The sequence below is a fragment of the Leucoraja erinacea genome, chromosome 8 (assembly GCF_028641065.1).
Source record: "Leucoraja erinacea ecotype New England chromosome 8, Leri_hhj_1, whole genome shotgun sequence".
Lineage (NCBI taxonomy): Eukaryota > Metazoa > Chordata > Chondrichthyes > Rajiformes > Rajidae > Leucoraja > Leucoraja erinaceus.
In genome coordinates, this window is record NC_073384.1 from 31,608,412 (window position 1) to 31,628,056 (window position 19,645).

Here is a 19,645-nt window from a genome sequence, read left to right on the forward strand (position 1 = left end):
CAATTTATTTATTGAATTTTCCAAGAATGATGACACCAGGGAGCCCATTCATACTTTGTGTTCTCGCTAGTCGGAGACTACCCACCTTCCAGTGCTTAGTCTACAGCTCTGCAGGTCATGGCTTTTCTCATTCACATTTGGTCGTGTTCAAGTGTGGTGATGGGTTCTGAGCTTACAGCCATCGAGTTCCAGACCTGGTGGATGAAAACAAAAATCCTCTCCTTTCTAATCCTTCTACCAATAACAGAAACGCAAGCCTTCTGATTTTTGGCTGCTCAATGAAGGGAAAAAGCTCCTTCCTGTTTGCTCTGTCTCTGCCCCTCGAGTTCATACATGTCAATTAGGCCTCACTTCAGCCTTCCCTGTTCCAAAGAAAATAGCCCAAATCCTACCAATTTTCCTCTGGGTAAACTTTTCCAGTCCTGGCAAAAATGTTGCCAATCACCTCTCCAGTGCAATGACATCATTCTTATATAGTAGTAATGATAATTGTACACAATGGTCAAATGATGGCCCAAATAAGCATTGTGTATAATTCTGGCTTTAACTTCCTGCTCACATATTAAAGGATATAATCCTGTATGGAGACAAATAGGTTGGACAACTTACACTGAATTCTCCAATTTTTCATATCAAACCCTTCTTTTTTTTCCCTTTCCCCTCTCTTTCCTTGGCCTCCTCACCACCTCAGTGCACCTTTTTATTTCACTATCCACCCCTTTTTCTCCCTCCTCTTGACTCCTTCCACCTATATCCTTCCTCTGGCTTTACATTTTACTTCTCTCTTTATCTGACAACCTTTTGTTTCCACTTCTTACCCTTTTATTCTCCTTTTCATCTCTAGCCTTTGTCCACCCATTTGCCTATGTCACCCCTCACGTATCACTTGATGTAAAGCAGCATCTGCAGTTCCCTGTTTCTAACACTTGCCAGACTTTGTACAGCCCCCACCACATGTCCAGCTTTCTCCCAACATTTGGTAGACTTTGTCCAGCTCCCATCACTCTTCCAGCTTTCCCCCCTTACTACAATCAGTCTGAAGAAGGGTTCTGACCAGAAATGTCGCCTATCCATGTTCTCCCGAGATGTTACCTAACCCGCTGAGTTACTCCAGTTCATTGTGTTCTACAAAATAATCCAGTATGTCTTTTTAACCATTTTATCTACTTTTCCTGCTACATTTAAAGAATTGTGAATATATAATTGAAGGCTTCTCCATTCTGCCTCCCCACTTAATATTCCCCGATGTATTGAAGACTCCAATTGTTGAACCTATCCAAATGCATTACCTCATGCTTCTCTGTTCAACTGCGTATTGAATGCTTTCTTCCTAGTCAATGATATGGCAGGTGGTACTATCATCTGTAAATATCTTTGTCCCTTACATATATGCAAGAAACAAAAGACTGAGTACTGAGCAACGTGGAGCTCCACCATTAATAGTCTTCTAATCACAAATTTCACCATTAACCATTACTTTTTGCCATCTGCTCTCTAGTCAGTTTTGGATCACACTTACTTATTTCCTTTTGGTCCAACACACCTTTACTTTTGAACATCCCACTATGCAAGTTCTTGCCAACATCCATGCAGACTAGTTCAAATTCTTGTCCACATTGACTCCACTTTTCGCTTTCTCATAAATTTTAATTGATTTAGTCGGGCATAGCCTTTCCTTATGCCCTTGTCCCACTTAGGAAACCTGAACGAAAACCTCTGGAGACTTTGCGCCCCACCCAAGGTTTCCGTGAGGTTCCCAGAGGTTTTTGTCAGTCTCCCTACCTGCGTCCACTACCTGCAACCTTCGGCAACCACCTGCAACCTCCGGGAACCACACAGAAACCTTGGGTGGGGCGCAAAGTCTCCAGAGGTTTCCGTTCAGGTTTCCTAAGTGGGACAGGGGCATTCCATCACGCTGACTGTCTCTGACTAATCTGTGTCCTTCAAAGCTCAGGTTATATAGTACCTCAAAGACGATTTCAATAATATGCCTATCACCAAAGTTAAACTAGCTGGCTTGGTTTGTTCCTTCCTACAATTTTAAACAGCGACATAAAGTTAACATCCTCTCATCCTCCAGCACCAATCTACATCAGAGAGGATTGAAAGAAAATGAAATCTGGAGCCAACTGAAAGCTGATGATAAACAGAAAATGCTGGCAATACTCAGCAGGTTAGACAGCATCTGTGGAGAAAGATTCAGAATTATCCACTCAGGCCTATGGCCTTCCTCAGAGCTTTAGACTGTAGAGATACAGCACAGAAGCAGGCCCTTTGGCCCACCGAGTCCACGCCGACCAGCGATCACAACATACACTAACACTATCCTGCACACTAGGACCATTTTACAATTTTTACCGAAGCCAATTAACCTACAAACCTGCATGTCTTTGGAGTTGGAAGGAAACCGGAGCACCTGGAGAAAACCCACACGGTCACAGGGAGATTGTACAAAATGCCTACAGAGAGCACCCATAGTCAGGATCGAACCTGGGCCTCTGGTGCCGTAATGCAGGAGCTTTACCGCTATGTCACTGTGCCATCCATGGAACTGGGAAAAATTAGAAATGAAACAAGTTTAAGATGCAGAAAAAGGAGGGAGAACAAGGGGGAAGTAATGTTACTGTGTGGAGAACAGGAGATGAAATGACAATTCTGCTCACTGTTATGCAGGAAAGATGTGTTTTCACAGTGAATCAACAAGTAAAATTGCTGCCTCACAGCTCCAGCGACCTGGGTTCAATCCTGACCTCCGATTTTTGCATATTTTTAGTTTACATGTTCTCGTGACCGCGCTGGTTTTCTCCCAGTGCTACAGTTTTCTCCCACATCCTAAAGACATGCAGATTAGTAGGTTAATTGGCCACTGTAAATTGGCCCTGGTGTGTGGTAGATTTTAAGGGGAGTTGATGAAAATGTGGGCAAATAAAGTTGGTGTACAATACGATTAGTATACTGGGTGCTTGACGGTCAGTGTGGTGACAGTGGGCCGAAGGGACTTACTTATGTACTTTATGAATTGATGATTCTAAAAGGGATGATGCAATGGGTAAAGGAACATACAAAATGAAAGATGGAGCCAGCGGAGATGTAGATAGGAGTTAAAATATAAATTGATAAATAGAAAAAGAAAAAAACAAACTATGAAACCAGGAAAAACAAGATTCAATTCCCAATTATGGAAAACTGTTAAACTCAGCTAAAGTCTAGAAGATCTAGTCACAGATAGGATGGTTTTCTTTGAACTTGCTTTGGCCTTTTGGAACAGTATATGTGGTTGGGATCAGGGCGGTCAGAGTGGGAATGAGTTGGATAGTGTGACTGTGACTAAAACCAATCACTCCCTATGTAAACATACTACAGTATTCAGTATGCCTCAATATGCAAGTGTCCTGAATACATTCATTTACTTTCACTGCTTCAGGAGTGGGCAATTTGTACACTTACATAAAGTGATTTATTTCATAGGTTTTACAGAGGTTTAGAATACAACTTAATATGCTTTAAGATGATCACACAAGAGCTATTTGCTTGTGTATTATTTTCAATTTACAAATTACAATACAATGATTTGGTTCTTTTGCATCTTCAGTGTAAATATACACATCAGGTATCCTCCGCCTGTAGCAGCTCTGCGATCTGGTAAGTTTGAACTATGTGATTGTAGTACAGTATATAATGTGTGGAGAACATAACTAAGAACTTCACATCTCCATGGTTGTACAAAACTTTAAAAAAAAAACCTTATAGCAATGACATGCCTGCTCCACAGGGCAGACATATAACAAGGTAAAAACTGTCACTGACCAATGTTCCAGACACAGAATAGCACAACCTTTTCTTTAAAAAAACATACAAAAAGACTATAAGTTTGCTATCAAAGAATTTACATTTGTCATAAAACTCTAAAGTTAAAGCAGTATAACACATACTGCACTTTATCAAATACGTCTACAACAGTAATACAAAATATTTTCACCGCCGTTATACATAGTGTAAACTGTGTGCTAATAACAAATACTATTTTGAATGAATGACTGTAGATACAGTTTGTTTTCTCGCTTTGGATGTCCTTACTGGTAAATTACTGAGAAATTTTTTCCTTTTCTTACCCAAAAGAAAAACGTAACAAGAATCCATTTGGTCTTTCTGTTCATTGACAGAATTGGGCTTATTTTCCCATCTTGAGAAAATGCGATGTTTTTTTGGCACCCCTTCCTCAGTCGCTGATGGCAGACTCTTCATATCAGGCAGTTCTTTTCCACTTTTTTGTTTGGAAAGGGTTGGGTGGGGATGCGGAGGCAATGTGATCGAGTGTTCATTCTTTGCTTGTTAGCAAAGTGTAAGATTTGCATGGGGCTGGGGTGTGGTGGCCTAAGATCGTCACTGGTTATTCCAGCTTAGACTCTTTCTCTGTCTCTGAGGTGATGCAATAATTGGGCTGGTCTGAGGCTGCGTAACCAGGCAGGCACTCACATTTATAGGATCCATCGGTGTTGATGCACTTGGCATTCCGGCACAATGACATTTTGTCATTCAGCTCAGTACATTCATTGACATCTGAAGTGAGAGAAACAAAATGAAGCACATGGAAGTTACTCATGTTTTAAATACAGTTAATTTAATGGCAAACACATTTGGGAGAAAATTATTTCTAGACTATCTGAACCTGGCAAATCAGTTTTACAATTAGCCCTTTCACTTGAGCCAACCAGACAACAGTGAAAGTGTTTGGACAACTGTGGATTAGCAAGGTGACTGTAAAGGGCTGGCACCCGTCATAGTTCACCGAAACTTTTCAACATGTTGAAAATTCAGCGGCGGCCAGAAAAACACTACGACTCTTTGGATGGTGACCTCTCCTCTCACGGCCATACAGACGACCCCTGGCAACCCCTCATGACCACACAGGCAACCCCCTGGCAACATTCCCCCTGGTGACACCCCGTGACATGTCACCAGGGGCTGCCTGTATGATCGTGAGAGGTCTCCTAGTCACCCAAAGAGTTGCAGTGTCTTTCTGGTCGCCGCTGAATTTTCAACATGTTGAAAATTTTTGCCGACCTATGGCTGGGTGCGGGCAGTTGCCTAAAAGGTTGCGGAAGTGGGACAGGCCCTTAAAGCTTCTCAATAATTTCAGAAGTAGAGTTTAGCACTAGCAAAGTGATCTTTCCATGTGTTGAACGTACACAACAGAGGGGTACCTTTCTACCCTGTGTCCCATTGTGGTCCCATTGTGTGGTTATGTGCAAAGCATTTTGTTCAAACCTAAGGTGTCCAAACACCTCCAATGTCTTACAACATATGGTTGCATGGTTACTTCTGCAGAGGCCTGCTATGCTTTGCCTTCTTAAAGTGCGTGATCAGTTCTACATGCTGCTGTTATATTTTGGTCAGCCAACTATCAAGAGTGGCTTCTCTGGATCAACAATGAACAATTATTGTGGGGGGAGGGGGGGGGGGGTGGCGCACAAAGTAGACATGAGTTGTTTACGATGGTAAAATGTAGCTCGGTGTCAATTTAATAAAGACAAAAGAACATAGGAATATTGAAGGCTATTGCAGTGGGTCATAAGAATGGAGTCAGAATCAATTTCAGGAAAGAGGAGGATTTTGAAAAAGATGTTTCAATTATCCTGCTTTGACCCTAACAGTGACCACACTGTCTTCGTACACATTAAGCAATTACTTTTCTACTTATTGCGGCTGAACTTACCAACACATTCCAGCCTGGTTATGTCCAGCTGGTAGCCATCGTAGCAGTCGCATGTGTATCCCTCCTGCACCCGCACGCAGCGCCCGTTCTCGCATCCATTCAGAATGCCACATTCCTCTGCCTGCAGTCCCTCAAAGCTCTCGAGTGGATCTAGAGGAAACCGGGGCAGAACCATGAGCCACAGCTGAAGCTCCAATGCATTAAGGAATGAATACTGCCCGATGCCCCTATCAGGATCAAAATGAAAAGTGATCGTCCTTTACATTGGCTACTTTTAGTTTAGCTTCGAGATACAGAGGAGAAACGGGCCCTTCGGCCCACTAGTGAACCCCCTGCACACTAGCACTATCCTACACACTAGGGACAATTTACACTCTTCACCAAAGCCAATTAACCTACAAACCTGTACGTCTTTGGAGTGTGGGAGGACACCAGAGTATCCGGAGAAGATCCACGCAGGTCACGAGGAGAAAGTACAACCTCCGTACAGACAGCGCCCGTAGTCAGGATCAAATCCGGGTCTCTGGCACTGTAAGGCAACAACTCTACCTCTGCGCCACCATGTTGTCAGGCTACTGTTTACTCTTAACAAAATATTCTGCCGTGGAAACTGGACCCTGACATTTGCCAAACCACAACCCATCTCCACAGATTGGCTGAAAGGTGAGGGTATTTCAGGTTATGTGCAGCTAATTATCATAGTTGAATCCTGTGTGACAGTCAAAAAGTCAGAGACTCGGCTACTATTTGCCCAAGTAGTCATATCCTCTTCTTCCCCCGTCACCATGTGCTTGAACATTGATGATTCCAAAGCATTATTTCAACAATGGCCCCGAGGTAAGCCATAAGAAAATAAAGAATGTTTAACAAAATGTCAGCACCTGTGATTGGGGTAATAATATACTGTCAAGGAGTGAGGATTGCTAACTGGGCAGAAATAGACAAATGGTTCATTTTGAGGTCAGGACGCTACAGCTAATGGGGTGCCCCAAGCATAGGTGCTGGGACCTCAGCTATTCACAACCTAACTCTATAATTTGGATGATGGAACCAAGTGTAATATATTCACGTGGGACTCACGTGTAGATGGGACATGTTGGTCAGAGTGGGAAAGTTGGTCTGGTTGCTAAACACTTCATCTCCTCCTCCCATTCCTATACTGACCTGGGCCTCCTCCACTGTCAGAGTGAGGCCATATGCAAATTGGAGAAACAGCACCTCATATTTCTCTCGGGCAGCTTACAAACCAGTAGTTTAAATATTGATTTATCTAACTTCAAGTAACCCTTGTTTTCTCTCTCTCCATCCTAGTTCTCCTACTGTCCTGTTTCACTGTCCTGATTAATTTCACTGTTTGTATGCACCCGTTGTCACCTTCCCTTCAGCCAGCAATGAATCATTGTACATTTCCTTGATCATCGCCTGCTTTGACCTTTTCACACCTCACATGCTCTTTGTAACCTTCCATATCTCTAGTTTCCCTCTCCCATGACTTTCAGTCTGAAGAAAGGTCTCAACCTAAAACATCACCCATTCCTTCTCTCCAGAGATGTTGCCTGTCCCACTGAGTTACTCCTGCAATTTGTGTCTATCTTCGTAATATATTCGTCAGTTGACGTTACAGAGCTGAGTTGAAGTGCACGATGGGAGGTGGATGTAGAGAGGCTTCAGGACAAGTTGACCGGCAAGGACATGGCAGATGAAATATAAAGTGATAGAAAAAAAAAGTATAGTAAGAGATTTGTGGTAATGTTCAGAACATTTCCTTCATTTATTCATTTCTTTCAGGATTTGATGCCACTGGCAAAGTTGTGCCTCTGCTCTTTCATTGAGGGATTGGGTGGATAATTTAAGAGGGCAATTAAAGAGTTAATGACATTGGTGGGTCTGGAGCCACATTTAGGCTAGAACCAGGTAAGAAAGGAAGATTTCCTCCCCTGAAGGAGATTAGTGAACTCGGTATTTTTTTATAACAATGCAGCAGATTCTGTGACATTAATCCAGGAGGAATATTTTCTTCAGCGTAATGCCTAGAACTGTTTCAAAATAATGGGTTGACTTTTCAGGAAAGAGTTGAGCAGATATTATTTTGCCCACATGATAATTGATCTTTGGAATTGAGTGGAGATTCATTAAATGAGTATATTTAAGAAAGAGGCCAATAGGTTTTTGTTATTAAAGCAATAGTGAAATGGAGTTTGTGCAAGAAATTCATAACAAGGTAAACATAGAAACATAGAAACATAGAAATTAGGTGCAGGAGTAGGCCATTCGGCCCTTCGAGCCTGCACCGCCATTCAATATGATCATGGCTGATCATCCAACTCAGTATCCCGTACCTGCCTTCTCTCCATACCCTCTGATCCCCTTGGCCACAAGGGCCACGTCTAACTCCCTCTTAAATATAGCCAATGAACTGTGTGGCCACAACTACCTTCTATGGCAGAGAGTTCCAGAGATTCTTCTCGGTTTTAAAGGATTTCCCCCTTATCCTTAAGCTGTGACCCCTTGTCCTGGACTTCCCAACATCGGGAACAATCTTCCTGCATCTAGCCTGTCCAACCCCTTAAGAATTTTGTAAGTTTCTATAAGATCCCCTCTCAATCTCCTAAATTATAGAGAGTATAAACCAAGTCTATCCAGTCTTTCTTCATAAGCCAGTCCTGACATCCCAGGAATCAGTCTGGTAAGATATCTACCATATTCCCAATGAATGGCAAATTAGATGTGAAGTATCAAATAGCCTCCTATTTCTTCTGCATTCACCAGAGGATCAAAGACGGCCAGCGGTGGGGTTTAAGAAGCATCACAAAGGGGGTAAGAGAGGTAGAGAGATTTAGGGTGGGAATGCCAGTACTTGTGGCCTTGGCAGCTGAAGGCATACCTGCCAGTGGCACAGTGAATAAATCCAAGGATGTGGAAAAAACAGAATTGTAGGAAGTGCTGAGATCTCATAATGTTATATGGCTTGAGGAGTTTACAGGAGAAGGTAAAGTCGAAGGAAGCTTTGCAAAAACGAATGAGGATTTTTAAATGGAGTTATAACTTGCCAGTGGAAGTCTGCAAGCACTGTGGATGGTGAATGGGACAATGCGTATTAGGACATGGGTGCATGGGTGTGAGGTATCTTTCCTTGTTCGCCACTTGTTTTCAGAAATAGAAGGAATGAGATATAATACTCAAATCCAGACGCGATATCAGGATGGAAATGAGTTTTGGCAGCTTTTCATTATTCTCCAGGTTGACATTATTGAGTCAGGAAAATAAACAAGTTTTAGTTTATTCTCAGTCTGAAGAAGGGTTTCGGCCCGAAACGTCACCTATTTCCTTCGCTCCATAGATGCTACTGCACCCGCTGAGTTTCTCCAGCATTTTTGTGTACCTTAGTTTATTGTCATGTGTACCGAGGTACAGTGGAAAGCTTTTGTTGCATGCTAACCAGAATGGGAAATGCACATGTTGACAGGGTAGCATCAACACTTGTATATGATATGGTCATACCTGTCCTTTAAATGAACAGAACCCGCCTGAATCTCAACCTGAATTCACACTATATTTCACACACAGGATGTGGTGCAGCCCTGAACAGTTTCAGACAGAGCATGTTTTCCTCCATTTCCCTGCTTCATATAAGTAAACCCAGTCATTTGCAATGGAGGACTATAAAATATTTTCTTGGTGACAGATGTGTGGCAGATATGTGAGCACTGAGAGCCAAATTGTTGGTGGTTACTTCAGCTGCAGAGTGCAGAGGTGGACACCATCTGTTACTGTCCAGACTGAGAATTTGGGATGATTTGTTCCATTCGAAGTGCCAGTGTAAGGAAGACTACACAACTGAGAGAAATGTTAAAGAATTCACAAGGCAGGATTAAAGCGTGCAGCTGCAACTTTTCCCTCCCTCTGCCCCTCTCTTGGCTTCTTCATGTTCTGAACAATTACAATATTCATTCCAAAAGGAAGCACATTTTTGAAATGATTAATAAAATACGAATCCATTACTTTCCTGTGTGAATTTAACTCAAAATAGTAAATGCATTTATATTCTATATTAGTTAAACTATACCATGCCTCAAACAGCATAAATGGTGAAATGGCCAAGAGCTTTAAGTTCCCATTATTTGACCTGGACCAACTACATTGAAGCTACGGCCAAAAGAGCAGACCAACGCCTCTACTTCCTCAGGAGACTAAGGAATTCGGCCATTTACATTCATACTGCCTCGGGAAAGCAGCCAATATAATCAAGGATCTTTCTCCCCCTAGTCACCTCCACTCATCCCCTCTCCTGTAGGACAGCAGAGTCAATACCTTGAAAGCATGTACCACCAGATTCCATTTCCCCACTGTTATCAGATTACTGAACTGTCCTCTCATAAGCTAGCCTTGATCTTCCAACCTACCTCATTGCAGATCTTGCATATTTTCTCTGTAACTGTAACATTATAATACTGTAACACTATACTCTGCACTTTGGTATTTTTATTTTTTCACTACGCGGTAGTACGGAAGTTAATAATGATTTAAAAATACAAAATCGATTCCGATGAAACTAAGACAGGCTTTCACCGTCTTCTATTAAATTGCAAAGCTAGCAAAAATGCACTAACCTTCGCTTTCAGTACACTAACAAAGCTGGCAGACTGTTGATGTTCCCTTTCCAATAACATAAGCGAGATAATAAGCTCAGCTTCACGAATATCTCCTCTACAATGTAAACATTGAGAGAGAATTCAGACTATAAGATTATAATGTGCGTCTCCCAAACCCCCCGCTGTCGCCGCTACGGGCGGCCCGATGTTCAGGCGCGCTCGCCGGGGTGTTCGAACTCCTACGTCGGGACTGGAGGACATTCCCAGCGGCTTGGACATCCGAATCTGCCACCTCCTACTGGAGTCCGCGGCTCCCGAAGTCCACAGGCCGCGCTGGGCAGAGATTCAATGCTGGCGGCCCTCAGCAAAGGGCCCAAGGACTCCGCGGTGTTGAAGTCAGCGCCACCCGCGCTGGTAGCTCTGCAAACCACAGCTCCGATGTTGAAGCAGCAGGCCCAACACTCCGGAGCTTCAAACGGCGATCCAGGTAAGCAATCGATTGCTCCGCGATGTATCCAGCGTTGCACCGTCGCTGCTGACGCTCTGCTCCAGGTCCCCGGCAGGAAAGGCCGCGCCAATCCAGTTGGTAGGCCGCAAGGAGGGGGGGAGCGAGGAGGCGACTCTGAGAATAGTCACGTCCTCGCCAGGAAGTGACTGGGAAACATTTTCCCCCTTACCCTACCACCCTCCCCCACATAGAAAAGCTAAAGAAATCTCCAAACAAACTTAAAACTGACTAAAATTAAAAAAAGACAGAAAAACAGACGGACTGTAGGCAGAGGCTGCTATCCATGTGGCGCCCCTACGTATGACTATGACTCAGGGAAAAGGAGGCAAGAGGTACTTCCATACTGTTAACAGCAGTTTGTCCAAGATTAGTGGAGAAAATGAGAACTGATTCAGAGGGAGGGGAAATGAAGAGCTAATCTTGTACAGAAGAAAACTCTTCCCACTTTCCTTTTCTCACCAGGAGGAAAGATATTCCTTGATCCTCGGGTTAGAAATTATTGATGAATCACGTTATGTGCAACCAAGCAATCTAAAGGCCGAATATGACTGGATATTTTGAACCAGATAGGGCTGGAAATACTAAGCAGATCTTCATGAACTGAAAGCACTGGGAACATTTTCAACATGAAGAGGAAGAGACTTATCATTTCAGGGTAATAATCTACCATTGAATGAAATGCCATCTTATGAAACATTCATTCAGCTCTCTCTCCACAGATGCTGCCTGGCCTCTTAATTTTTTTCCTGTATTTTCAGTACATTAAGTGTTTGTTTTTCATAAGTTATATAATTCTGCCTTGTTTTTTCAAGTTGAACTTAACAACATAACTTGACAAAGGTTGTCAAGGCATGGAACACACCAATAAACCAAAAACATTTTACACCACAGCTCGGGAAATTAAGGATTTGACCTGTACATAGCCACCAGATGGCATTGACTGCCTGTGTATTGATGTATAGTCATTACTTTTCAACTCCTAACTCTCCAATCCTGGGTTAATACTTGCTTCAAAAAATACACTGAAACTAAAAATGATAATTGCTTAACTGCTCAAGTATTCTGCAGGGTATATGTACTGTCAATGGGATGCAAGCCAAAGTCAGTGCTAATCTCTGGCAATGAAACACCTCTGCCAGATTACCTCAATATTTCTTAGGCCTGTTCTAAGTAGGCAAAAAAAGTTTCACCTAGGCAGTCCCCCCATCCCCCTCTAGCTTTGTCCCGTACATCTTGGTGGAGGATGTCTGATTTGCATTCATGGCGGTAAATTTTCAGAAAGCAGCCAGTCCAGTTGGAGATTTTAGATGGTTTATGAAATTGAGAGCCAATGTGAAATGTAGAACTGGCCACATTCATCACCGACATCTTCAACCTCTCACTTGTACACTCACCACTTTTACACCCCCTCCCTGGAGGTGCTGTCACATTCGGTTATTACATTATTGCATGCAAATTGAACAAAAATTGGGATTTTAAATCATCACATTAATGGTTTGGCTGAAATCAAGAGTAGGGGTCATGTGCGGGAACTGATGATTCTGTGGCATTGACCTACTTTCCCTGACACAGCGCAAGACTCAGTGGTAGGAATAAAAGCTATTTACATATATGTAAATTCGAGTATAGGAGCAGGGAGGTTCTACTGCAGTTGTACAGGGTCTTGATGAGACCACACCTGGAGTATTGCATACAGTTTTGGTCTCCTAATCTGAGGAAGGACATTCTTGCCATAGAGGGAGTACAGAGAAGGTTCACCAGATTCCTGGGATGTCAGGACTTTCATATGAAGAAAGACTGGATAGACTCAGCTTGTACTCGCTAGAATTTAGAAGATTGAGGGGGGATCTTATAGAAACTCACAAAATTCTTAAGGGGTTGGACAGGCTAGATGCAGGAAGATTGTTCCCGATGTTGGGGAAGCCCAGAACAAGGGGTCACAGTTTAAGGATAAGGGGGAAATCATTTAGGACCGAGATGAGAAAAACATTTTTTCACACAGAGAGTGGTGAATCTCTGGAATTCTCTGCCACAGAATGTCGTTGAGGCCAGTTCATTGGTTATATTTAAGAGTGAGTTAGATGTGGCCCTTGTGGCTAAAGGGATCAGGGGGTATGGAGATAAGGCACAGGATACTGAGTTGGATGATCAGCCATGATCATATTCAATGGCGGTGCAGGCTCGAAGGGACGAATGGCCTACTCCTGCACTTAATTTCTATGTTTGTATGTTTCTATGTACCAGGAAGAAAAGAAAGGTTAAAGTTCCAGGGTAGATCCTCCACGACTGTTGGGAGTCAGTGCGTTATCACCCATCTGCAGAAAAGTAATCAACATTCCTTTCTTTCAGATGCTGGTTGGCATGCTGTACTCCCCTTTATCAGTTAGATTTAATCTGTTCACAGGTCTTTTTGTTCAAGCTAATTCTAAATAAGGGAGAAGTAATCTGCAATGGGGTTTTTTGTGAAATCATAGAATGAATAGTCTGATCCCGTTGCCAAGATGGCAAGATTTGTGTTTCTGCAAACGAGTAACAGGCTGGATGGAAATTAACCTACCAATATCGTTACTCAATGAGTAACACAGGGTTATTAACTTCTGGAGCTGAAATTAGTTTGCCATTTATATTAAGGGATCTGAAAAATTTGAGGCATTTAACATTTAACCCCATCACATTTAATGCATTCCAAATCTTTAAACACAGGATCTACTTATACAGGTTAAAAACTATAAAAAGATCTGGAAGAACGTCTAGGCCGAACAGCAGCCCTTAAAGAGAATGGCAGCTATTTTCTACAAAAATAGGTTTTTCTGAATTAGTGGTTGCATGTGGGGCAAAAGGCTGTTGGCATGCGGTGAGAATTAATTGAGGTCTGAAAATATTTTGGAGACTTTTCCCAAATGTTGCATGAAATATCTAGCAAAATATAGGGTGTGACAAAAATCAAAGAATCGCAGAACAACCTTAAGTGCATTTGGCTCTAATTTGTTCTGTACCTCCAGTTTCCCTCTCCCCTGACTCTCAGTCTGAAGACGGGTCCCGACTCGAAACGTCACCTATTCCTTTTCTCCAGAGATGCTGCCTGGCCCACTGAGTTACTTCAGCTTTTTGTGTCTACCGTAAGTGCATTTAATTTGCGCTTAAAGTTCGAGTGACATAATTTGGAAGTTCAGCCACTGTTCAAAATTAATGGTAAATTTTCACACACCAACTTTCTAGAAAGAGCACAATGAAAATGATCAAATAATGTTGAGTGAGGAATAAAGGCCACTGGAGGACGTCCCTGTTAATACTGACACAGACAAAGGTGTTGTGGTAACTTAGCGGGTCAGGCAGCATCTCTGTACAAAAATAATAGGTGAGTATAAAGAGGGCAGACTTTTGCTGTAAGAAAGATAGAAACATAGAAAATTAGATGCAGGAGTAGGCCATTCAGCCCTTTGAGCCAGCACCGCCATTCAATATGATCTTGGCTGATCATCCAAATTCAGTACCCCATTCCTGCTTTCTCCCCATATCCCTTGATTCTGTTAGCCCCAAGAGCTACATCTAACTCTCTCTTGAATGCATCCAGTGAATTGACCTCCATTGGCTTTGGTGACAGAGAATTCCACAGATTCACAACTCTCTGGGTGAAAAGGTTTTTCCTCATCTCAGTCCTAGATGGGCAAACCCTTATTCTTAAACTGTGATATCTGATTCTGGACTCCCCCAACATGGGGAATATTTTTCCTGCATCTAGTCTGTCCAATCCCTTATGGATTGTATATGTTTCTATAAGATCCCCTCTCATGCGTCTACATTCCAGTGAATATAAGCCCAGTCGATCCATTCTTTCATCATATGTAAGTTAAACTGTCAGTCAAGCAGCATATTTAATCACAGATTTTTTTCTTCAATAGTTGTATGATTTTTTTTCATCATTGTTTATAATCATGTGCTGATGATTGATTTTTAATCCCTGAAGTTTCCAGAGCAGTCCTGACGGGTTAACAACCCCATCTGGGATAGAGAAAATGAGAGGAAAGGGAGAGGAATATTCTTGCAGTTGCTCACTCAAAGCCAATTCTCTGTTTTACATCCACAGGTGAGAATGAATGAACAAGGGAAGTCTGTGCGTCATTAAAGGTATTTTCCACACTATTACCAGCCACTCGCCAAGTACCAACTAAGAATAAAATAATCTCTTCCCTTAGAAATATCATAATGCAACAGATGAAATCCATCAAACAAATACTTTATGTGCCTTACACATCATTAATCACTAACAAGCTGAGCAGATGGATCTAACCGCCATGTTACAAAAAACTGCTGCAGGATTTGTTTCAAACCTGTGAGCATTTGTAAAAGCCTCGACACTTCCAGCACAGACAGAAGGCATTTAGTATGTTGGCTCTTAGTCTACACTCCAGTCATCGCCCTGCACAGCCCTTCTCGCTCCTCATTAGTCTGTGGGCTGGAGCAAATGCCCGATTCTCTATAGCACGTGCAGTGCTCACATGGAACATTCCAACTGCTGCGGCTGCAGTACGTACAGAACAAGCTGGAGATCAGATGACAGTGTATCTGACCTCCTCATCTGCACCTGGATTCCACGCCATGTCTAAGAGCATTTGGTAATGCACCTTGCTTCAGATTTACACCAGCGAAATGCATCAAGCATTTAAATGTAGTCATTGATCATATAGTACGGTTACAGTATCTGTGCTGACTAGCAACCACTTATCTATCCCAATCCTATACTAACACTTATACTCTCCACATTCTCATCCTGATGGGAAAACTCACCTACACACCAGGGGCAAATTGCAATGGTCAATTAATCTGCCAACCCACATGTCCTTGGATACGGGAGGAAACCAGACTACCCAGAGAATACCCACGTTGTCACAGGAAGAACGTGCAAACTCCACACCAGCAGGATAGGAGTTCAGGATTGAACTCAAATTGCTGGCGCTGTGAGGCAGTAAATCTTCTGGCTGCATCATTGTCCCTTCCATCTGTGTCACCACCTTTCATTTCTCTCTCTCTCTCTCTCTCTCTCTCTCTCTCTCTCTTTACAGCTATTTGATTTTCACGATCTTAATCAATAATTTTTTAAGTAATTTATCTCTATCAGATGAATTTAAAATAATTTATCATTAACTTTTTATCGATATATTTTAAAATTATTTAAATATTTTTGTTTGCTTTAATGACCAGAAACATTTAGAAGTAGTGAAGCGGCCTGTGAGGATTTAAACATTCAAACCATTGTTTTCATCTTTCCTCAAGAGGTTTCCCTGCCCAGTCTTCTTCCCTATCTCATTCCAGATCTCAGAACTCTGGGTGTGACCTGGACTCAGCCACAAACCATAATTTCTCTGGAAACTGCAAGAGATTCATAAGGACAGGTCCAGGCATGAAGGATTTTACCTACAGGTTCAGATGGATAAGCTTGGAGCAAGGAAGATTGACGGTAGATTCGACAATGTGTGAGATCATGACTGGTTTTGGGAAGATGGCCAAAGGACAGCGGTACCATTAGCTTTGGTACAAAGGTTAACAGACACAAATTTAAGGTTTTGGCCATCAGAGATGAGAGATTGATTGCAAGGAATGCAATGGGAATGGGAGGGGAATTAAAATGTTTCGCAACCAGGTCAGTGTGGCAATAAGGCCACAAGAGATAGGAGCAGAATTAGGCCATTCAGCCCATCAAGCCTACGGCATTCAATCATAGCTGATCTATCTCTCCCTTCTAACCCCATTCCCCTGCCTTCTCCCCATAACCCCTGACACCATGACAATGGGAAGGAGAGTCAAAATTCAGCATTGAATGGGAAGGAGAGTTAAAATTCGATACGCTAAAACCAATTACTAAGCATTCCCCTACTGAACGTTCTGCCCTTGTCCATCTCCTTTGCCAGTGTGAACACCTTCATATGTACTTTTCCTACATTTACACAGCATCACACAACCAGTATCCTTGCTCCTGCTACCCCGATATAACTTTCCTAATGGTCCTATAATATTTTAAATCTGGACCTTCTTAAGTTCTTTTGATTCTAATTTAGACATTTGCTATCCTTCCTTTCCAAATAAACAAAATGCATGAGAGGGATTCAACTTACATCCTTCATCGACAAAGAGCGGCATGTGTTCTGAAAAAGGCTTTTCGGAGTCATACTCGGGTGCTGAGACTGGATAGTCAGGCTGGAAGGGCTTCAATGCATCTCGGCCATACTCGTGCCATCTATTACTAATGGGAAGATTACAGAGTTGGGCGAAGTCACCTGTAGTAAAGAAAAAAAGTTATGTTAAAATGATCCAAAACCAAAAGCTGCTCAATGAACGTAGGAAATGCTGGAACTACTTAGCAGATCAGGCATTATCACAGACCCTCCTTGTTGTTTCTCCTCCCCTTTAATTAGTATCTTAAATATATTTTACCCCTTTCTCATTAAAATCCTGACTGCTTGAAATGTTAACATTTCACGGATGCTGCCTGACCTGAGAAACATTCCCATCATTTTCTGCTTTATTCCAGATGTCATATTGAATTTGATTTCATATAACATAATGTCACATGTCTATTTGTTAAACCTTTGCAAATAAATAATATATTGGTGTACCTTTATTGCAGTTGGGTCTCAAAACACTCCATCTGAGAGCACTGCGGTTCAGGTCAATGGTTCCCCGATAACTTTTCAAGTGGAATTAAGAATGGGGAAAAGCAGTGCTCAGAGTGTCTTGGAGCGACACAGCATGAAGACAGGCTCTTCAGCCCAACTCATCCATGCTGTCCAAGATGCCCATCTAAGTTAGTCCCATTTGCTCATGTTAGGCCCATCTATACTATTACTAAAACACTTTGTCTTGTTTGTGGCTGTGTGTGTGTATGTGTATGTGTCAATTTCTATTTTCCTATTTTTTTCCAAACACTAGGCCACAGCCTTCATATTTTCACACATTCTACTCACATCTTCCCGTCGCATTCCCACCTATATTTCCGGACTTTTTAATTCTTTAAAGTATTTTAAAAAGCCAGAAAACTCACCCATTTCAGAAAAAAAACCTGTGTGACATCACAATGGACTCGCTAAGCAGGACGGAACACTTCGGGAGGGAGGGGAACCCCAACGCACTCGCGTGACATCACAATGGACTCGCAAGGCAGGACGGAACACTCCGGGAGGGAGGGGAACCCCAACGCACTCGCGTGACATCACAATGGACTCGCAAGGCAGGACGGAACACTCCTGGAGGGAGGGGAACTCCAGCACACTCGTGTGACGGCCGCTACCTGCGCCTGCCGTCCGACGGGGAGGGTGGTGCTGGAGCTGGAGTGAGAACCGAACCCGGGGCCGAAAAAGAAACCGCCGCTGGAACCAAGGACATGCCTGGGTCCGGGGTCAGGGGCAAGCCCACTGGAGCCCAGGCGGTGGCCGAACTGATGGCTGGAGTTTACAGCCAGGGCCCGGCCAAGTACGAGAACCAGGCCGAGTTCCAGGGTCTGGTGCTGCTCTATGTGGGGGGGTTGGAGGAGGGAGATGCCCCTCACTCCTACCCTCTCTCCACCTCTCCCTCTCCACCTCTCCTCTCTCTACCCTCCCTCCCCCTCTACCCTCCCTCCCCCTCTAGCATTGGGGGAGCAGACCCAACGGGTCTGTACTTGGTCTAGCAGTCCACTAAAACTTTTCTAGCCATGTGCCTGTCCAAATGTTTGTTATTCTCTGACATTCTTCGGCAGCGCATTCTACCACCCTCTGTGAAAAGAAAATGCCCTCAGGCCCAATTCAAATCTTTTCCCTCTTATCATGCCCTCTAATTTTTCATTTCCCTTTACTGGGAAAAGGACTGTATTCACATTATCCTTGCAAACCACTTACTGTGGAAATTCATCCTCATGTCCATGCACAAACGCTGAAGTATAGCAGGGTTGCCAACATTGGGTGAGAGTTGAGAGTGAGAAATTGCGAGAGAGCGTAGCGACCGAGGGGGGGAGCTTTTGCATTTTTCAGATTGAAATTGTGCAATCTGGTGCATACTGTAGCGAGTCTTTTAACTTACATATGAATGCAACATTTATGCTTCAAATTGGATTAGGTATGAAAAAGGTTAGGCTAAATTACATTCCAAATAAGATTCCACAGTAGAGCCAGGCTCTGATCAACAGGTACAGCACATGAATGACGTTAGTATATTCATGTATGGAAATTAGATTATAATTCAATCATATCTATAGAGAAACAAAAACATAGAAACAAGGCAAGAGGAGTCAGACTTCCATCGCTGTTCTGCACAAATAAATCAATCAAACTTACCCTTAGAAATAAGATGAAAATAATGCCACATATTCAACTGTATATGGTTCAGTAAAATTAAGATATATATGTAAAACATATATATGGAAACAGGCCTTTCGGCCCACCAAGTCCACACCGACCAGCAATCTATAATACACCAGTTGTATCCTACATGTCAGGATCAATTTACAGAAGACAATTAACCTACAAACCTGCACTTCTTTCGGATGTCATTGTGTTTTATGTTTGGTTTTCAACCTCTTCAGTCTGAAGGTCTCGACCCGAAACATCACCTATTCTTTCTCTCCAGAGATGCTGCCTGTCCTGCTGCATTATTCCAGCTTTTAGTGTCTATCTTCAGTTTAAACCACCATCTGCAGTTCCTTCCTACACTCTTTTTTAAGAGAAACAGGTCCTATTCTCATAATATTATTCACCTCAACTAAATCTTTTCTTCACCTCCGTTGCTGCAGAGAATACAATCCCAGGTCCAATTTTCTCATAATAAAATAAATTCCAGCCCTCACAATATTTCTATCGC

General features: G+C 42.7%; 1 protein-coding gene across 5 annotated transcripts in view; it reads right to left on the reverse strand.

Moving 5' to 3' along the window:
* Positions 1–665: 665 nt before the first annotated feature.
* Positions 666–19,645, reverse strand: part of ltbp1 (latent transforming growth factor beta binding protein 1) — a 295,601-nt gene continuing 276,621 nt past the window's right edge. For 4 of the 5 annotated variants that reach the window (XM_055639325.1, XM_055639326.1, XM_055639327.1 and 1 more), the window contains 3 exons: positions 16,930–17,091; positions 5,717–5,866; positions 666–4,560 (listed from right to left, as the gene is read on the reverse strand). In XM_055639325.1, the coding sequence (XP_055495300.1) occupies positions 4,391–4,560; positions 5,717–5,866; positions 16,930–17,091 (482 nt within the window). In that variant the 3' untranslated portion in view covers positions 666–4,390. The remainder of the gene's footprint in view (positions 4,561–5,716; positions 5,867–16,929; positions 17,092–19,645) is intronic. The other variant, XR_008723852.1, reaches the window with a different exon arrangement.